This window comes from Fukomys damarensis, unplaced genomic scaffold (assembly GCF_012274545.1).
Source record: "Fukomys damarensis isolate Sample0158 unplaced genomic scaffold, DMR_v1.0_HiC HiC_scaffold_19, whole genome shotgun sequence".
In the NCBI taxonomy this organism is placed as follows: Eukaryota; Metazoa; Chordata; class Mammalia; order Rodentia; family Bathyergidae; genus Fukomys; species Fukomys damarensis.
This window is the reverse complement of record NW_022900931.1, coordinates 33,715,183-33,730,623: the sequence shown is the minus strand read 5'-3', so window position 1 is coordinate 33,730,623 and position 15,441 is coordinate 33,715,183. Positions and strand designations below refer to the sequence as shown.

Sequence of the window (15,441 nt, the reverse complement as noted above, 5' to 3'; positions counted from 1 at the left end):
CAAAACAACAACAACAACAACAACAACAACAACAACAACAACAACAAAAAACACCCAACTCTGCATAATGAAATCATTTCAATGATTCTTTTAGAAAGCTGACAGCTGCTGGCCACATTCCCACAGGAAATTAATTAGTACAATGAGCAACTTACTTAAGGGTCCTGCTGGTGGGCCACACTTACCAACCAGTTCTCCCAAACTACCTGGAGGGTTAAGGAAATGAGAAGGTAGACTCTTGGGGATGGGGAAGGGGCAAGGAAAGGGGAGGCAGGTAAAGGGATGGAAAATGACCTAGACATGGGACGTTAGACACACTTACTGATTCCCCAAATCTCACATCACTATTGTGTATCACCAATATGCCCCAGAGTAAATACATACATTTCCCTCAGGTCTCACCCTGGACCTCAGAAGGAGCCATGGATGTAACCATCCTACTGACTTTTTAAAGAAAAACTCAGGTAATGTAGCCCCACCACCACCAAAGGACCATGATCTGAATCCAACAGGACATGAAGCCAGTCTACGACAGGATCTTCACCGAACTAGGGAGTGGCTTGTCATACCCACAGCCCTGGATTTGATTCCCAGCACTAAATGAACTAATGAATGAATTAATTTTAAAAATGAAGCCCTTCTACAGTTAAACAGGAGCAGGAAGCCACAAAGAGATTTGCCCCCGGAGTTGTAATGCAATGGCAAATATATCCAATGCTCTAAATTAATCCCAAATGTGAGGTAGTATGACAAATGTGTCCTCCCATGCTGGCTCTATCCCGTGGCTCTGGTCCTACCTGGATCAAACAAACAACCACCCCCACCCAGGCATCCACAGTCAGCGGATCAGGCTCGGGTTTGTGGAGACACAATTCAAACTAAAACAGCTAGACCCTGGGATGCATTCATTTTGCCGAAAGAGGTGCACAACACTCTTCTGCTCGCTCTAAAACCCAGCAAGGAGGCTCATTAGAAAGAATGACTAATGTCAGAGTAGAGCTTTCTTTCTCCAAGTTTACTTTTATACCTAGAAAAATTTAGGGAGTCATGAGGAAAACTCCAGGGCCTCTGAGCAGGTCGGCCAAACCCCAGAACCAGAATTCACTTGCTGGCTCACCTACTTGCCACTCACCAGCTGCGCCTGTCATCCCTGCCTCACTTGCCGCATCCCCCAAAACACTGCTGGCTGTGGTAGTACACCCCCTACTTTCAGAACATTCTGGAAAGGCACAGAGAAGGCAAAGGATAAAATGCAGTAGAAATAAAAAGCACACACCTCATCCTCTTAGATAATGACCTCATACCAGAGCAGCACTTCCTGTATTTCCTAGGTTATCCCACATCTGTCCCTGGATTCCTCCTACTGGTGTTCTGAGACTTCACTCCACCAAGGTGACACTTGCCCAGGTGGCCATGTTCTTCACAGGCACCTAAAATGGCTCTGAAGCTGGCCTCTGGGCTCCTTACCAGCGAGTCCCACCGAAGCACAGGTTCTCGAGGGACAACCCCAGAGCAGCCTATGAAGCTTGCAGCAACACTGCAACCCCACAAGACAGAGAGGAGGGAAGAACAGCATCTACCTGAAATCACTGAGGGCTGGGGAGGCATCTGAAATCATGCTACAGTCCAACCAGAATGTGGTGAAGTCACTGGGGAGACTCAGTCCTTGCCAAACTTTAAAAGGTATGGGGCTTTTGAAAACAAGGAAGAGTTGTGTTATTGCCTTCTCCTGCTGGATGGTGTACAACAGAAGGCAGTGTAGTTTTGTGGGAAATGCTCTGTATCAGGAAGCTTGACACTGTGTTTGGCCGAGACAGCTCTGTGACCCAGGGCTGGTCACTGTACCTATCTGGACCAGTTTCCTCACCTAAGAGTCAGGAGAACTTGTGCACAATCTCAAAGCTTTCTTTCCAGTTCTAATATTCTATGACAAAGGAAACAGAGAGGTTTTTCACAGAAGATTTTCCAGCAAAAAATATAGTCCAGCTGACGTGCTCTTGACAACTCTGCAACTGTACTGCAAACATCCCTGCAGCGGCCTCTCTACTGGAGAACGACCACCACCTACCTCACCGCAGCTAGCAGCACTTCTGTGTCATCAGAGCAGCCCTCAGCTCCAACACACAGCCTTGCAGGGAGATGGCATCCGTGTGGTATGACTTCAACGAAGGCACCCGCTCTCCACTCTTTCTCCAGCAAGATGTCCTCTGCGTGTAAGAACACCACAGACAAGAGACATCTGGAGAGCCGAGGTGGGCAAACACCAACATCATCCCCATTTCCTGGCAATGGGAGCCCAAGGCTGGAATCACCTGCCCAAGCCTAGGCAGCTTCTGGACACGTTTGCATACCAGGAGCTGCAAAGACAGGTAGGCTGACTCCTGGGTCTTCACCGGTATTACAATCTATCAGCTGATAAGCTATGGTAATAAATGTATCCTTTCACCACTAGTGAGCACCTCCTACACATAGGGGCCACTTCTATACCAAGAGTAAGTGACCCCTACGGGAAAACATGGGGATGCCAGATGGATCTAATCAAACGCAAAGAGACAAAAGACTTCGGCTTCACTTCCCGCTGTTACTGCAGCTACTTATGTTTAATAAGTTCAAGTTCCCCACTTGTAAAATGTGAAAAATAGTATCCACATCATCGGTTTAATGTGAAAATTAAATAAAATGGTGCTTACAGAAGTCCTAGCTCGTTTCTCAATCATGACCAACAAAGGAGGATCCAGACTTAAAATCTCCAAGGCCGTATATGAATTGCTCTGGATTTCACTATATTGGGATGGGACAAAAGTTTCTACTCTGAGCCCCACAGGGGGAGTTGTCTGCTCTGCACTCCACTTCAGCCTCTCCCTCCTTAACATGGACAACGTAGTCTCTATTCCTCCCTCCCGCACAGAAGTATTCCAACCTCTCCCAACAGTGCAGTGAGAGTGGGAGTATCTAGTATCTGCCTCATACCTGACATGTGAACATTTTAAAATTCAAAAAAAAGGCCTTTCACATGCCTCATTTTCTCCATCAAGTACCCTATGAAGAGTAGATTCTTTTTTTTTTTTTGGTACCAGGGATCAAACTTAGGACCTTGAGCTTGCAAGGCAGGCGGCGGAACTACTGAGCTAAATCCCCGGCCAAGAGTAGATTCTTGACAAATCTGAGAGTGCATTTACCAAATGAAGCAAAAGAATGTCTTGCTCTTCAAGAGAAACATAAAAACTGAAATGTATTTAAAATGTGTGTGTATTAATAAATATGCATATATTTATATGCATGTAAACATATAAATATACGTGTGTGTGAGCAGTTCTATAATCACCAACAATAACCCAAAACAGCACATATATCATAGCAATATATTTTCAAAATATTTCTGTATGTGTTTGGATTTCAAAATGATGCCAATTGTGACATATAGTCAAGCTACTTTTAAAATATTTATGAAAGAAAATGCAAATGGTTAAAAAGAATGTATATTCAATCTGATCTATCAAACTTCATGTTACCATTATTTTAGAAAAATATAATCCTTCAATTGTATATTTCCCAAAAACTGGCTTTATCCAGTCACTAAAACCCCTGACCCTGACTTCAAGCTTTGAGCAAAAGCATTTGTTATGTAACTTTAAAATGGTAAATAACAGTTTAAACCACCCAAGTGATCACCCAGGACTTCAAGTATGCAAATGAAATGCACTCACCGAATTATGTATAACTTAAAATAGTGAGTTATATGTGAAGCTTCACTAAAATAATGTATCTAGCCATATACATAATGCCAAACCACATAGAGGATGGAATGCAACAGACACAACCTAAAGTTAAACAGAAAGCAACAGTGAATCTTTGGTGTGTATTTTGTTTTCTGTATTTGCCATCCCTGTCTTTCTCAGGCCTTCTTGCACTAGATCTTTTATATAGTGTAATTCTCCAATGTAAGCTATTCTGACATTTTTAGGAACACAAGGCTACAAGATACACACACTCACACACACACATTTCTTGGAATCACTTAAGTGACACTGGTATAAACCATTAGCTAAATTTACAGAAGAAAGAAGAAAATATTTGCCAAGATATAGGAGGAATCTGGCCACCACCTCGTCCCTAGGCTGTGACGGATGAGGGGGCAGCACAAGGAAAGGAGCATGCAAATAGCCAACAGTGTTTCGAGAGCACGCTAAAGCAGTTTCTCCAGCTACTCTTGACACCTACAGAGTAATATACAGAACACAAAAGGTGGCAGGAAAAGCCAGACTGATTTAAGTGACTCAAGCAAGCATGCGCTGTTGCCATAGGACAACCACCCCCGCCGCTAAGCTGCCCCTCCTCCAGGACCCTTGGTCACTGGGGAGGTTCACTTTCTGGGCCCAGGGATGGCTCCACAGCCACACAGCGGTGTGTGGTTGAGTCTGTGAGGATGTTTTGGAGAACCTGCCACACCCGTGTGGGTGGCATCACCCGTCACCCGTCCCGTGAAGGTCAGAACGGAACACAAAGGCTGGACTTGGGCAATCCTGTCTCTCAGGCCTTCGGACCCAGACCAGGACAGACACTGCAGCAGCCCTGGCTCCCAGTCCTTAGGGTGTGGACTGAATTGCACCTCCTGGCTTTCCTGGGTCTCCAGCTTGCAGGTGGCTGATTGAGGGAGTTCCTGTAACTGGCCTCCATAATTGCACAGGCTAATCCCTCAATAAAACCCTCTATGTCTAACTACATTCAACCTATTGGTTCTGTCTCTGGACACCCTTGACTAATGCAGTCAGCAGAGCCAGAGAGCACTGGGTCAGGGCAGCCTCGTTCCTCCCCTAAATCCTCTGAACCCACACCCACTGTTCCCCACCACCTTAATCTCTCCAGGGCTGCTGACCCCGTGCCCCCACTTCACCATCACACCTTTGGTTCGGGGCTAGATCCAGAGGCAGACCTCCCAGGCTGAGTCAGGCAGAGCCGGGTGCTGGGAAACTTCAGAGGGAAGGGTCCCCTCAGACAAGGGCACGTGTGTGTCACATGGAAGCTGGAAGAGGGGGGAGGCCGTGAAATAAGAGAGTGGGGGTGAGGGTGGGGAGGTGAAAACCAGAGCTCACAAAGGAGGAAGCGTAAGGGAGGCCCACAGAGGATCCGGGATCCTATCACGCAGAGGGCTGCTAGCAGCAATGGAGGCAGTCAGGATGAGATGGGCATCTAAACACACCTTCACAAAGTGCTGGGGTGAAAGCCTGGGAGAGGGAGACTGACTGTTCCACGGAGCTGAGCTCAAGGTGGTGTTGGAGAACCAGGAACCACCGGTGGAGGAGGCAGGCGCTGGAGAGATTAACCAATACGCCCGCTCAGGCTCCTGTGAACATCCTTGTCTTGCAGGAAGGGACACAGCTAATTCCATGTTCCTTCAACCCAAGGGGTTCTGTAAGCAGTGTCCAGGAAATTAACAGACTAGAAACGCACTCACTCTGAATCTCAAATCAAACAAGAAAGTATTTCTGCCATCATCTGCTACAGGCAAAGTACCACGTGAAGGCCGCCTGGAAATGCTGCTGTGTCCTCTTCTGTCTGTGCAGCTTGGCTGGCATCAGATCAACTCTATTTCTTCTTACAGATGAAATAAATCAAGACCACCACACAGAGACAAGGCCAAGTTTATGGTAGGCTTGGCAGGGGAGCCACACCCTGGAGGAGGAGCCAAGGGTTCTAGGATCACGAGCGATATGCCTGTCTCCATTTGTAATCACAAGGAGTTTAGCTGTTTTCAGGCTTCTTGCCTTCATCCTCCACCCCAGTGCTGCTTCTTCAGAGGTTTTAGAACATCCCCTTCTAAGCAAATCAGACAGCCCTCAAAAGCTGTACTGGTGCCTGCAAAACCCAAGCATCAGCTTTACAAGAGCTCGGCCACTTGCAGTCATTGGAAAAGTGGCTGTGTTTGCCCCAATCAACACCTTTCTATTGATGCATCTGTTTCCCCAACATGCACAAGAGACTGGCACTTGGCAGTGATGTGAACCAGTGAACAGGACGAGTCTCCTACTGGAAGGAAGCTGCAGGAACAACCAGGTGCCCATGAGTTCACCACTCTGAAGGCTGCTACTTAATCCCAAAGCTCGAATCCTCTTCTTGGGATACTTGCCTCTTGCCAATCTGTGCTGTCTGGCTGAGGGAACCAGAGGATTAAGCCACTGCCCAGGCCTTTGGAGTGCTGCCCACCCATATCCCAGGTGCCAACGTGCCGTCTACGCTTCCTGCCAGCCACCCCAACCTTCGGCCACAGCAGCCTTGGGAGCTGCAGCCCAGCATCCTGGGCTTTGGCATCTGCCACCTTTAACAGCCATGACCCCCTCTCACAAGGTGCCTAGCAGCACGCCATGGTAACCTGACCAACCTCCATGCCAGCCCTTCCAGGCCAGGAGCCACCATCACTGCCACCATGTTCTAAAAAGCTTCCCCGGTGACCAAACACCGCAGCCAGGACGGAGAGAGACAGGAACCAACAGCTCAGACTCCCTAGTGTACTAGACAGTTGACAAAATTGCACAATTTCAAAGCAGTTCCTGCCCAACCCCCTTCTCCAAGGCCAGTCAGCCTCTGCAGCTCACAGAGTAATCCTCGGAACGGCGTGTCCAGTGCTGTGCCATTTTTCATCCGGATCCTACCCCTTCAACCAGCACGAGCCTCAGTCTCCCTATCAAAAGGGCCCCTCTAATGCGTCTTTCCGTCTCCCCTGCCCCTTGTTTTCCAGCTTTCTGCATCTCCTCTGTCTCTCATGTAAACGCAAACCCTTTATACATTTGCCTTTCTACCCCTGGAAAAGCATTTTATCTGCTGCCTTGAAATGAGATTTGAGCAGTGCTGCCCTCTGAGTAAAGAAAACCGCACAAACCATAAACTGGAACCCACCCAAGCTGTGTGATGTGGATGGCGATGTGTTCCACCCCAAGCAAAACACTCCATTCGCGGGACTGCAGCTAACGATCTGTCTGGGGAAGCTCGCGGTGAATCATGAGCCCCAGCCCACGAACACCAAGTCGGGCAGCAGCTCTCCCTGCTGCATAGCAACAGCCCTACCACAGCACCTACCGGCTTCTCCTTCCTCCCTCTGAGCTTGGGCTAATATCTACTTATCAAGCAGAAAACTCATCGTGGAACTATTTTCAGAGCGAGTACAAAGACAACCACAAGGATATACTAGCTGCATTACTTTTACCCAATGAAATAAATAAATCTTTACCCTACAATAAACTCAGCACGTAGGAGGGCAAGCAGCCCCAAATGGGCGTACTTGGATGAAAATCAGTGTGAAAATAGATAAATGGCCAGAGAGAATAACCGAAGTCAGAATAAAGCAAATCTACCTGAGACCCCATCTACCAGAAAATTTGTTTTAATGTGTTGTTTCAGAAAATCTCAACATCTAGCAAGCCCAGATCTCACGTGGACACCCGAAGACACCCGCACCCACTACGTCCCAGCCGAAAGCTGGCCCTGCCCTCCTGTCCTTTTATTTCTGTTTCCACCCAGTCATCCTCATCAAAAACCCTACAGTTATCCAGGATCCTGTGTCCACCTCCACATCTCCTGTTCCTTCCAAATGTCTAAATCCCAGAAACACCACCGCGTTCACCTCCTCACGTCGGTTCCTCTATCCCAACCCTGCAGCCCTCGCTTTAATGTGCTGCATCTTTATGTCTCTGCTTGATTCTTCCAGTGACCTCCTATTCTCCCTCCACATGCTGACCTCTGTCTCCTCTAACGTAATCTTCTAAATTCTGCCACAATGATCTTTATGAAAAGCCCCCATCACAACTTTCCTTTCATGAAAAGCCTTGCGTGGTTCCTCAATGTCCACTGGGTGAAGTTCAAATTCCAGAGAATGTAAGAATCTCTACAATCCTACCCCTTTCCAACCTTAGGTCTCCTGGGCTTCACTGAGAACCCATCTCCTCATGAGATGAGCCACTCAGAGTCCCCGAGCACTGGCCTGACCCTCATCTCCTAACCTGTGTTGGGGCTGCTCCTTCTCATTAGAAACGCCCCTTTGCCCTTCGGCCCCAGCAAAACATACTTCTTATCTCTGGATATTCCTCCTCAGTGCAACCTGCCTCAACCCCACCCTGAAGAAAGAACCGGGCACCTCAATCCTTGGGCCCTGGTCATGTTTCCATCTGCAAATTTTTCGGCACTAATTCATAACAAAACTGTCAGATCACAGAAGGCAAAGGATTGTGTCTTAACAAACTCAGCATCTAATAGCGCTGCCTGACACACACAGAGGATGTGATAAATATTTGTTACACAGATAAGCTTCTCAATTCTAAGGCTCCAAACTATTTTCTTTCCAGCTCACACACTTGTCCTTCAGCTGCTTATGATGTGGAACTGCCACTTTGTAAATCACTTGTTGAGGGCTGAAAAATAAATCAGTAAAGAAGGTAAATCTTGTCCTATGCCCTGAGTAATCGCTTCCTTTTTCTCTACTCCTGAAAGAGGAGTCTGCTCCAACATACCCCAATAACTGACAGTGAGAAATCAGCCACCCTCGTGGCTCCAGACCCCTCCCCCTCCCCGTTTTAAATGGCTTTCCCAAGGATGTGATTGTGTGAATGAAGCACAGGGAGGAGACACGAATTAAAGCAGAACATCCATGGCATAAACCAAGACCAGCTTCTGAGCCCACATGTCCCTGCCGTGCGGATGGGAACAGGCTGAGCACAGAATTTGACCACCGCCTGTCACTTCTGAGCCCATCAGGAAGTCACATGAAACAAAGGCACCACCCTGAGCGCAGCAGCAGACAGCTGTGTCTGAAGTCAACATCTGGAAGGCTCTGGCCCACTCAGAATTCCATCTGCGATGTCAAATATCTGTAAAGTGTCTGCAACGTCATGTCCCCAGCGAGTCACCTCTTCTCCCAGCACCGATTTCATATTGGAAAATGGGCGACTTAAATAAATCTTTCATTAACATAGTGTTTTCCTGCCTCATGCTAATGTTCTTAATTTGTTTTCCCAGACTCTCATCCACAGAATCATTTCCTGCAATCCTTAAGACAATCTGAAACTCTTTGGGTCCCTAATAGACAATCCAGAGAACCTAGAAAACAACCAAACAAATAAGCTAAGAGCCTCACACACAGACCTACCGAGTCCCGTTTGTTCTGGAACACACGTGGCAAGCACTGTGGGTTCTTCTTCACGGCACACAAAGGCCAGAACAGGACAGACCGTCCCGACCACCTCACGGGTGCTGAGTTTGGACAGGCGGCAAAGCAGCCTTGCATGGGACACTGCTGGCCCCAGCGAGGTGAGAGATGCGTAAGCAGAGGAATGTGGTGCCTGTGACCTTTTACTGGGAGGCTCTAGAAGGCTCGTTGCCATTCAGCTTTGCTTATCTGTAATGGGATTCTTGCTATGTGCTGATTCCAAACCCCAAAAATTTCAAGGATATTTTGAACATCTTTTATTAATAGCAACTCAAAATTTTCCACAGCACACTGTTCAGATTCATGCCAAACATGCAAAAGCAGGTACTATATAAGGATTCATTCCCCCAAATTTTGTGAGCTATGGAGGAATGTCTTCATCCGGAGGTGGTGTAGGGGAGAGGGCCAGACAACACTAAAAGATCCCCTTGAGTACATCCAGCCATGTGAGGGCAGTCTGTGTTGGTCACTAAACCAGAGAAGATAAGTTCTATCGTATGTGAGGAATAAACATAACAATCCTCAATGAAGAGATGAAGCATCTTAACAGCAAGCTCCACAGAAACGTCTGGGAGCCGAGGGCCACGCCTGTGTTGAAGAGAAGGGGAAAACGTCACCGAGTGCGGAAACAACCCCAGACGCTGGGGCATCCCAGGCCGCGTCACACACAGGCACCCCATAATGAGGCTTCAGACAGCAACAACAACAATACTGGGGGGGGCAGCTCCCCACGCTGCGCAGCGGGCCGTGGGAAGCACATCACGAACACCTGGCGAGCACCCCCCAAGAGGGGGATGGCGTGGGCTCCGTTCCAGGGGAGACTCAGGCTCGGGGACGCCCCTCAGGCATCAACTGTAGCGAACGGCAGGGCCCAAGCTCAAAGCCAAGTCTGCCTGACAGTGGTGCTCATCGGAAATAACTCACCGAGCCTGCACGGACGCTGAGAGAGAAGCCGGGTCCCTGCCACCGCCCGGACAGCACAGTACGGAAGAGCATTCAGCACCGTCAGGCCAACGGGGGCCCCTCTGACCTCCGGGCAGCTACCCCAGGCAGCAAGCACCTGGCCCTCCTTCCACAGGACCCGCCGCGGGCAAGAGGAGGCCCGGCCCCTCCACACTTACTTTCTCAGAACGGCGATCTCGTTCTCTATGCTGCTCTCTTTGCCTTTCAGCGCCTTCTTGGGGATGCACTTGACTGCAAAGAGCTTCCCGGTTGCCTTCTCCTCAGCTAAAACCACCTCAGAAAAGGCCCCACTGTGAACAAAGGGGAGAAAAGAAGACTTAAGGTTAGGAGTTCTGACTTCACAGGCCCCAGTGATCCCACTGCCGAAGGCTGGAGACACCAGGAATGCATGTAATCACAGCATCTCCATCCAGCATGCTTCCTTACCAAGCATCTTTCTGCAAAGCAAACACACAGGCAAGTGTGCACTCGTGGAAATGGTGTCCCATGGTTTGGTGCAAAGGGACCACAGAGGTGGACGTGGGCTGCCACCTCACAAGTCTGCTTGACACTCTGCCACACAATACGTGGTGCCCCTTCAGAACAAGCGGGACACTGCCCTTTCTCCATTGCCAACTGTCAGCCCTCTCCCGGCCATGCAGGCTGGAAAGTCACACTCAAATCCCCAGGTCCCCACAGGTCCTTTCGTGCAGCTGTTATTCCATACCCCTTCAGAAATGCTAAATTACTTTTCATGACAGGTAAGGCTATAATTACAGTGTGAGCTGGGGCAGCAGTGGTAGTGACACGGGTTAATTAATCACCAAGGGTAGGCAAGTTTTCATTAAGCAGTTTATTTTGTTTTCAAACCAAACACACACACACACACACACACACACACACACACACACACACAGACCACACAGTGGGGAAGATTTGCCTGCCTGAAAATATAAATTTAGTTCTGCAACAGCAGAGCAACACCCTCAAAACCAGGCTGTTTGGAACCAGAGCAGCAGAGCCCCCAAGTCTGTGATTCAGGGACAGAACTTTCCATCTTCTCCAGGCCCAGCACCTGCGCTAGGAGCATCCAGGCCAGGAGCAACTCTGACTTGCCCAGAGAGAACCAAAGGCAGCTCCTCTGACAGCTATGACTGGAGACCAACTCCCGTAACCAAAGAAGCCATGGAAGCTCCCACATCTCCCCAGGACCCAGCTTCAGGGTCCTCGCAATTTAGTCACAAGCAAAGAAATCCGTGAGCAAGGAAAACGTATTCTGCTCTCATTTTCCTCCCCATCTCACAGGGCCAGAAGAAGACAAATGTATATATGATTTTTAAATCTTTTCTAGAGACATCCACATCCAGCCAGTGCAGCTGACCGAGTCTGCAGGACACCGGGCCTACGGAATATGAACTCTCGAGAGGGACTCCACCTATCACCACGTCATCACACAGACATGAGGGACAGAAGACAGGCACTCCAGAGAACAGACCAGTGGAGATTTTCAGAACAAGGATCTCCACCCAGTCTATCTGTGAGCAGCAAGCAGAATTCTCTCCTCAGAGCCTGGATGTCCAACCTTCGAACCAGTCAGAACAATAATCATTAACTGCAAATATAAAAAAACCCTACATAGATTTATCACAGAAAGATGCACAGAATCAGACAGTCACAGTAACACTGGGCACTGCCGGTGGCTTTGGACCAAAATAACCAGGTCAAAGCACCAGACTCAGGCCTCATCTCCCACCTCGAACCCGGGACAGATGAAGAGGGGCTCATCTGACAGATGGTGACTCAAACACTCAACCTGGTACTGCTCCCTCCTGCGCTCCCCAGAGGGGAACAAGGGCTGTGTCAGAGCATAAAGAAAAACCCACTGGAAAGGACTAGTGTGGTTAGATGCCGGATATTCCACTCTTCACTTTCAGCCCCGCTTGAGTCCCTGGTGCTGATGGCCAGACTGTCAGAGAAGCTAAGTCCACTGTCCAGGAGACAGAGAAGCCCTCAGCAGCAGCAGCACCTGCCAGGGTTTGGGACAAGAGTTGCTGTCAGGCTCTCCTTGGTGGCTACCCTGCCCAGTACTGCACACACCTGCGCTTTCCTCTAGGGAACCTGCAGACAGCCAAGGCCATGGCACAGGAAACATCCTGCCTTTCTTAAAGGCAACCCTCAGCTGAAAACATCAGGCACCTACAGGGCAAGAGTTTCCTCGGTCTTTGGATCAGTCTCACCCTGGAAAACAGGGTGAAGTGAGGGCATGCACAAATCAGTCATTAAAGGTGATGCCCTGGGAAGGGGCTGGGAAGTCTCCAGAGCTGCAGTGCCGGGCCGCTAGAAGGAGCTGAAACAAGGGAGACAGACGGTGGTGTCCCTGCACCGGGACTCTCTCTACCATTGCCCTGCAGGATAGATGGACGCTCTGTAGGCCTGAGCCAGAGCAGAACACAGGTAAAGGGACTCGGGAGCTCAGCAGCCTCTCATTTGACAGACATGAGCCAGCCAAGGGGGCTGCTGGGAAAGGGTTTGGGGCCCCTGAGGGACAAGGCATCCCCAGAAATAGCCACTGGGTCAAATCACAAAGCCAAAGATGCAGACCCATTCCCTTAGAATGGAAGTCAGCCTGCATCTCCACTCCCAGGCAGAGCCCAGAAGAAGTAAAAGCAGGAGCTTGAGTAGAGATGTGCACTCCTGTGTTGTGGCAACATCAGCCACAACAGCCAGAGGGGGAAGCAACACAAGTATCCACAGCCAGACAGATACCTGACAGATGGACAGAGTGAGGTCCACATACACAGGAGTAGCACTCTCAAAAGGAAGGAGTTCTGACAAAGGCTACGGCATGGAGGAGCCTGGAGAGCTAAGCCAGTCACAGAAAGCCAAATGACAAAAATGCCACTGATGAGAGGTCCCTGGAGTGGTCAAATCCAGAGAGACAGAAAGACAATGGTGGCTGCCAGGGACTGGCGGGAGGGCAATAAGGAGCTGCTATTTACTGGGGACAGAAATCTGTTTGGTAAGATGAAAAGGTTCTGGAGATGGATGGTGCTCATGGTCGCACAGCAATGTAAATAGACTCAAGAATGACTGTACATTTAAGAACTGTACACTTAAGAATGATTATAATGGTAAAGTTTATGGTACGTCTATGTCTCCACAATAAAATGAATAAATAAAAATAGAAAGTCTGCCACCTTTTATTTGATGGCACTGCTTGAGAAGGGAGATGCAATAACTTGGCAGACCTTTTCACTCATCCCCTCTCTGGAGGAAAGAGAAATTATAGGACAAACCATGGGGTGACATGTGGCATATACCACTTGATACTGTGAAGTGCTCTGTTGTATATCAACTGCCTGACCCTTACTGCAAGCCCTGCAAGTACAGAACCCAGAAAGTTACCGTTACCCACACTTTAGACTTAGGATGCACAGCTCAGCTGCAGAAACAGTACAGGGCAGAAAGCAAAACTGTTTCCTAGTAGAGTACTCTGGAAGGATGCTGGCTGCTCCCAAGGAGTGGGGCTCATAAGATTACAGGTGAAAGAGTGGATGGGTTACACCTGTCCCACTGGTGAGCCACTATCACTCTCGAGTGTGCAAATGCACTCACTTTATCAGCTAGCCAAACAATGGGCATTTCTCTCCTTTAAGACAGAGTATGGGGACATGGAATTAGCACAGACTGTGATTATTCTTACAGTAAATTGAAATCAGTTGAAGACACTTCCCTTGTTCAAAAAACCTAATTAAAAACATCAAAATCCAAACCATGAATGAATGATTTGGGTACTTTCAATGTAGCACATTAATTGTGCACATAGCACAGTGATTGTGTGTGAGAAAGAAAGTGGGTGAGGGGGTGAGAAAAGAATCAAGGAGGAGGCAAGTGGGGAGGGCACAGGGGCAGGAGGACTGCAGCAAGGAAAATGATCCAATAGCTTATTTATTAGCTTCAGAAACACAAGAAAATAAAGTCCAAAGAACAAAAGGTAGGGACAAAGAGTGACAACATTTTAAACATACAAAGAAGTCAAAGCAAGTTGCCAGGCTGTAAAACCCAAGTGCGGTACATAGAAAACCGAACGGCAGAGCACTGCACCAGTCCGTGTGTCCCGCTGGTACCTGGAGACCTCCAGCCCACTCAGGAACTGCCAGCTGTACCCTGCTCCACTCTGCAATCTCACTTTGCCCCTCACCTCCATGGTCTGGAATCAGGCAGGTGGCCCTGGGGGCCTACCAGTGCCTAAGACCAGTGGCAGTGTCTCACTGCTGGACTTGCTCGTCTTCGTGACACTTGATCACTTCTACCGCTCCCTAAAACTCTCTTCTTGATTCTGTGATGTGGCTGATTCCTTCCACTCACTTCCCCACCTGTTCCCCTTCCTCCCTTCAAATATCAGTGACATCCAAGGGGTCACCCAACAGCCCTTCTTCCTGTCTGCTGTGAAAGACCTCGTTGTTTTCTCTGGTTTCATCTCCTACTTCCCCAGGTCAGCCCTTTCACTGCATCTTTCTCAGGTCTAATCTCATCTCCCCACATCTTCCAGGGCTTGGAGTCTAGGCCAGCCAACCGTGAGCTGCCTCTTGGGGGCACCAACATGGAACAGTGTCTTCCTCCAGGATCTTCCAGCTCCTGTATTCTCTTCTCATGTCCACCAACCCAGTAACCCATATAGAAACCTGTCCACCTCACTCCTGCCTCTCATCAAATATAACTCTTTCATCTGCATCAGCAAATATAACCAGGTCTTCTGCTGAGAAGAATCCCAAATGTGTCCTCATTACTCTGCGTCCAAACTATCTGCCTGCTTCCCTTCTGGTCCCTCTGTCCCCAGCAAGCCTATCTCCTCCCTCATATAGCCTAGCTGTTCCCCGAATTGCCTTCCCACAACAAGGATCTGCGTATGCCCTCCCTTACTGAAATCTCTGAGGATCCATGTCTAAGGTCCAATCCAGACCTGCTCCCAACTCGGCCCCTCCTGACACCAGTGTCCTGAACTCTACACCTCACCTCTGCCTTTCCCACAGCACTCAGAGCAGCCTGCCAAGCACGTCCACATCCTTCCACACCACTGGCCTTTCTTCAACTTCTGCCACCTGCCCTCTCCTTGAATGTAATTTCTTTTATTGCTTAGCCAAATTCCATTCAGTTTTTTAAGGGCCCAGATGCTATGCTTCCTTTTCTTTTCAGGTTTGCTTGATTGCCCCTCACCTGGACAGATGACAACCCAGGTACCGCTGTGGTCCCGTGTGGGCAGCCAGAGCTGCACCCTTCTTTTCTATGTCTCAGACCTAACA

The 15,441-nt window shown here is 48.9% G+C and overlaps 1 protein-coding gene across 8 annotated transcripts in view; it reads right to left on the bottom strand.

The window, feature by feature from the left end:
* The window catches only part of Camk1d (calcium/calmodulin dependent protein kinase ID), a 308,572-nt gene that overhangs the window by 192,682 nt on the left and 100,449 nt on the right, over positions 1 to 15,441 (bottom strand). For 6 of the 8 annotated variants that reach the window (XM_033765641.1, XM_010621303.1, XM_010621306.1 and 3 more), the window contains one exon: positions 10,318 to 10,449. In XM_033765641.1, coding sequence (XP_033621532.1) covers positions 10,318 to 10,449 — 132 coding nt within the window. Of the gene's footprint in view, positions 1 to 9,136; positions 9,268 to 10,120; positions 10,276 to 10,317; positions 10,450 to 15,441 lie in introns of those variants that run through there. The other 2 variants (XM_033765644.1, XM_033765643.1) reach the window with 2 other exon arrangements.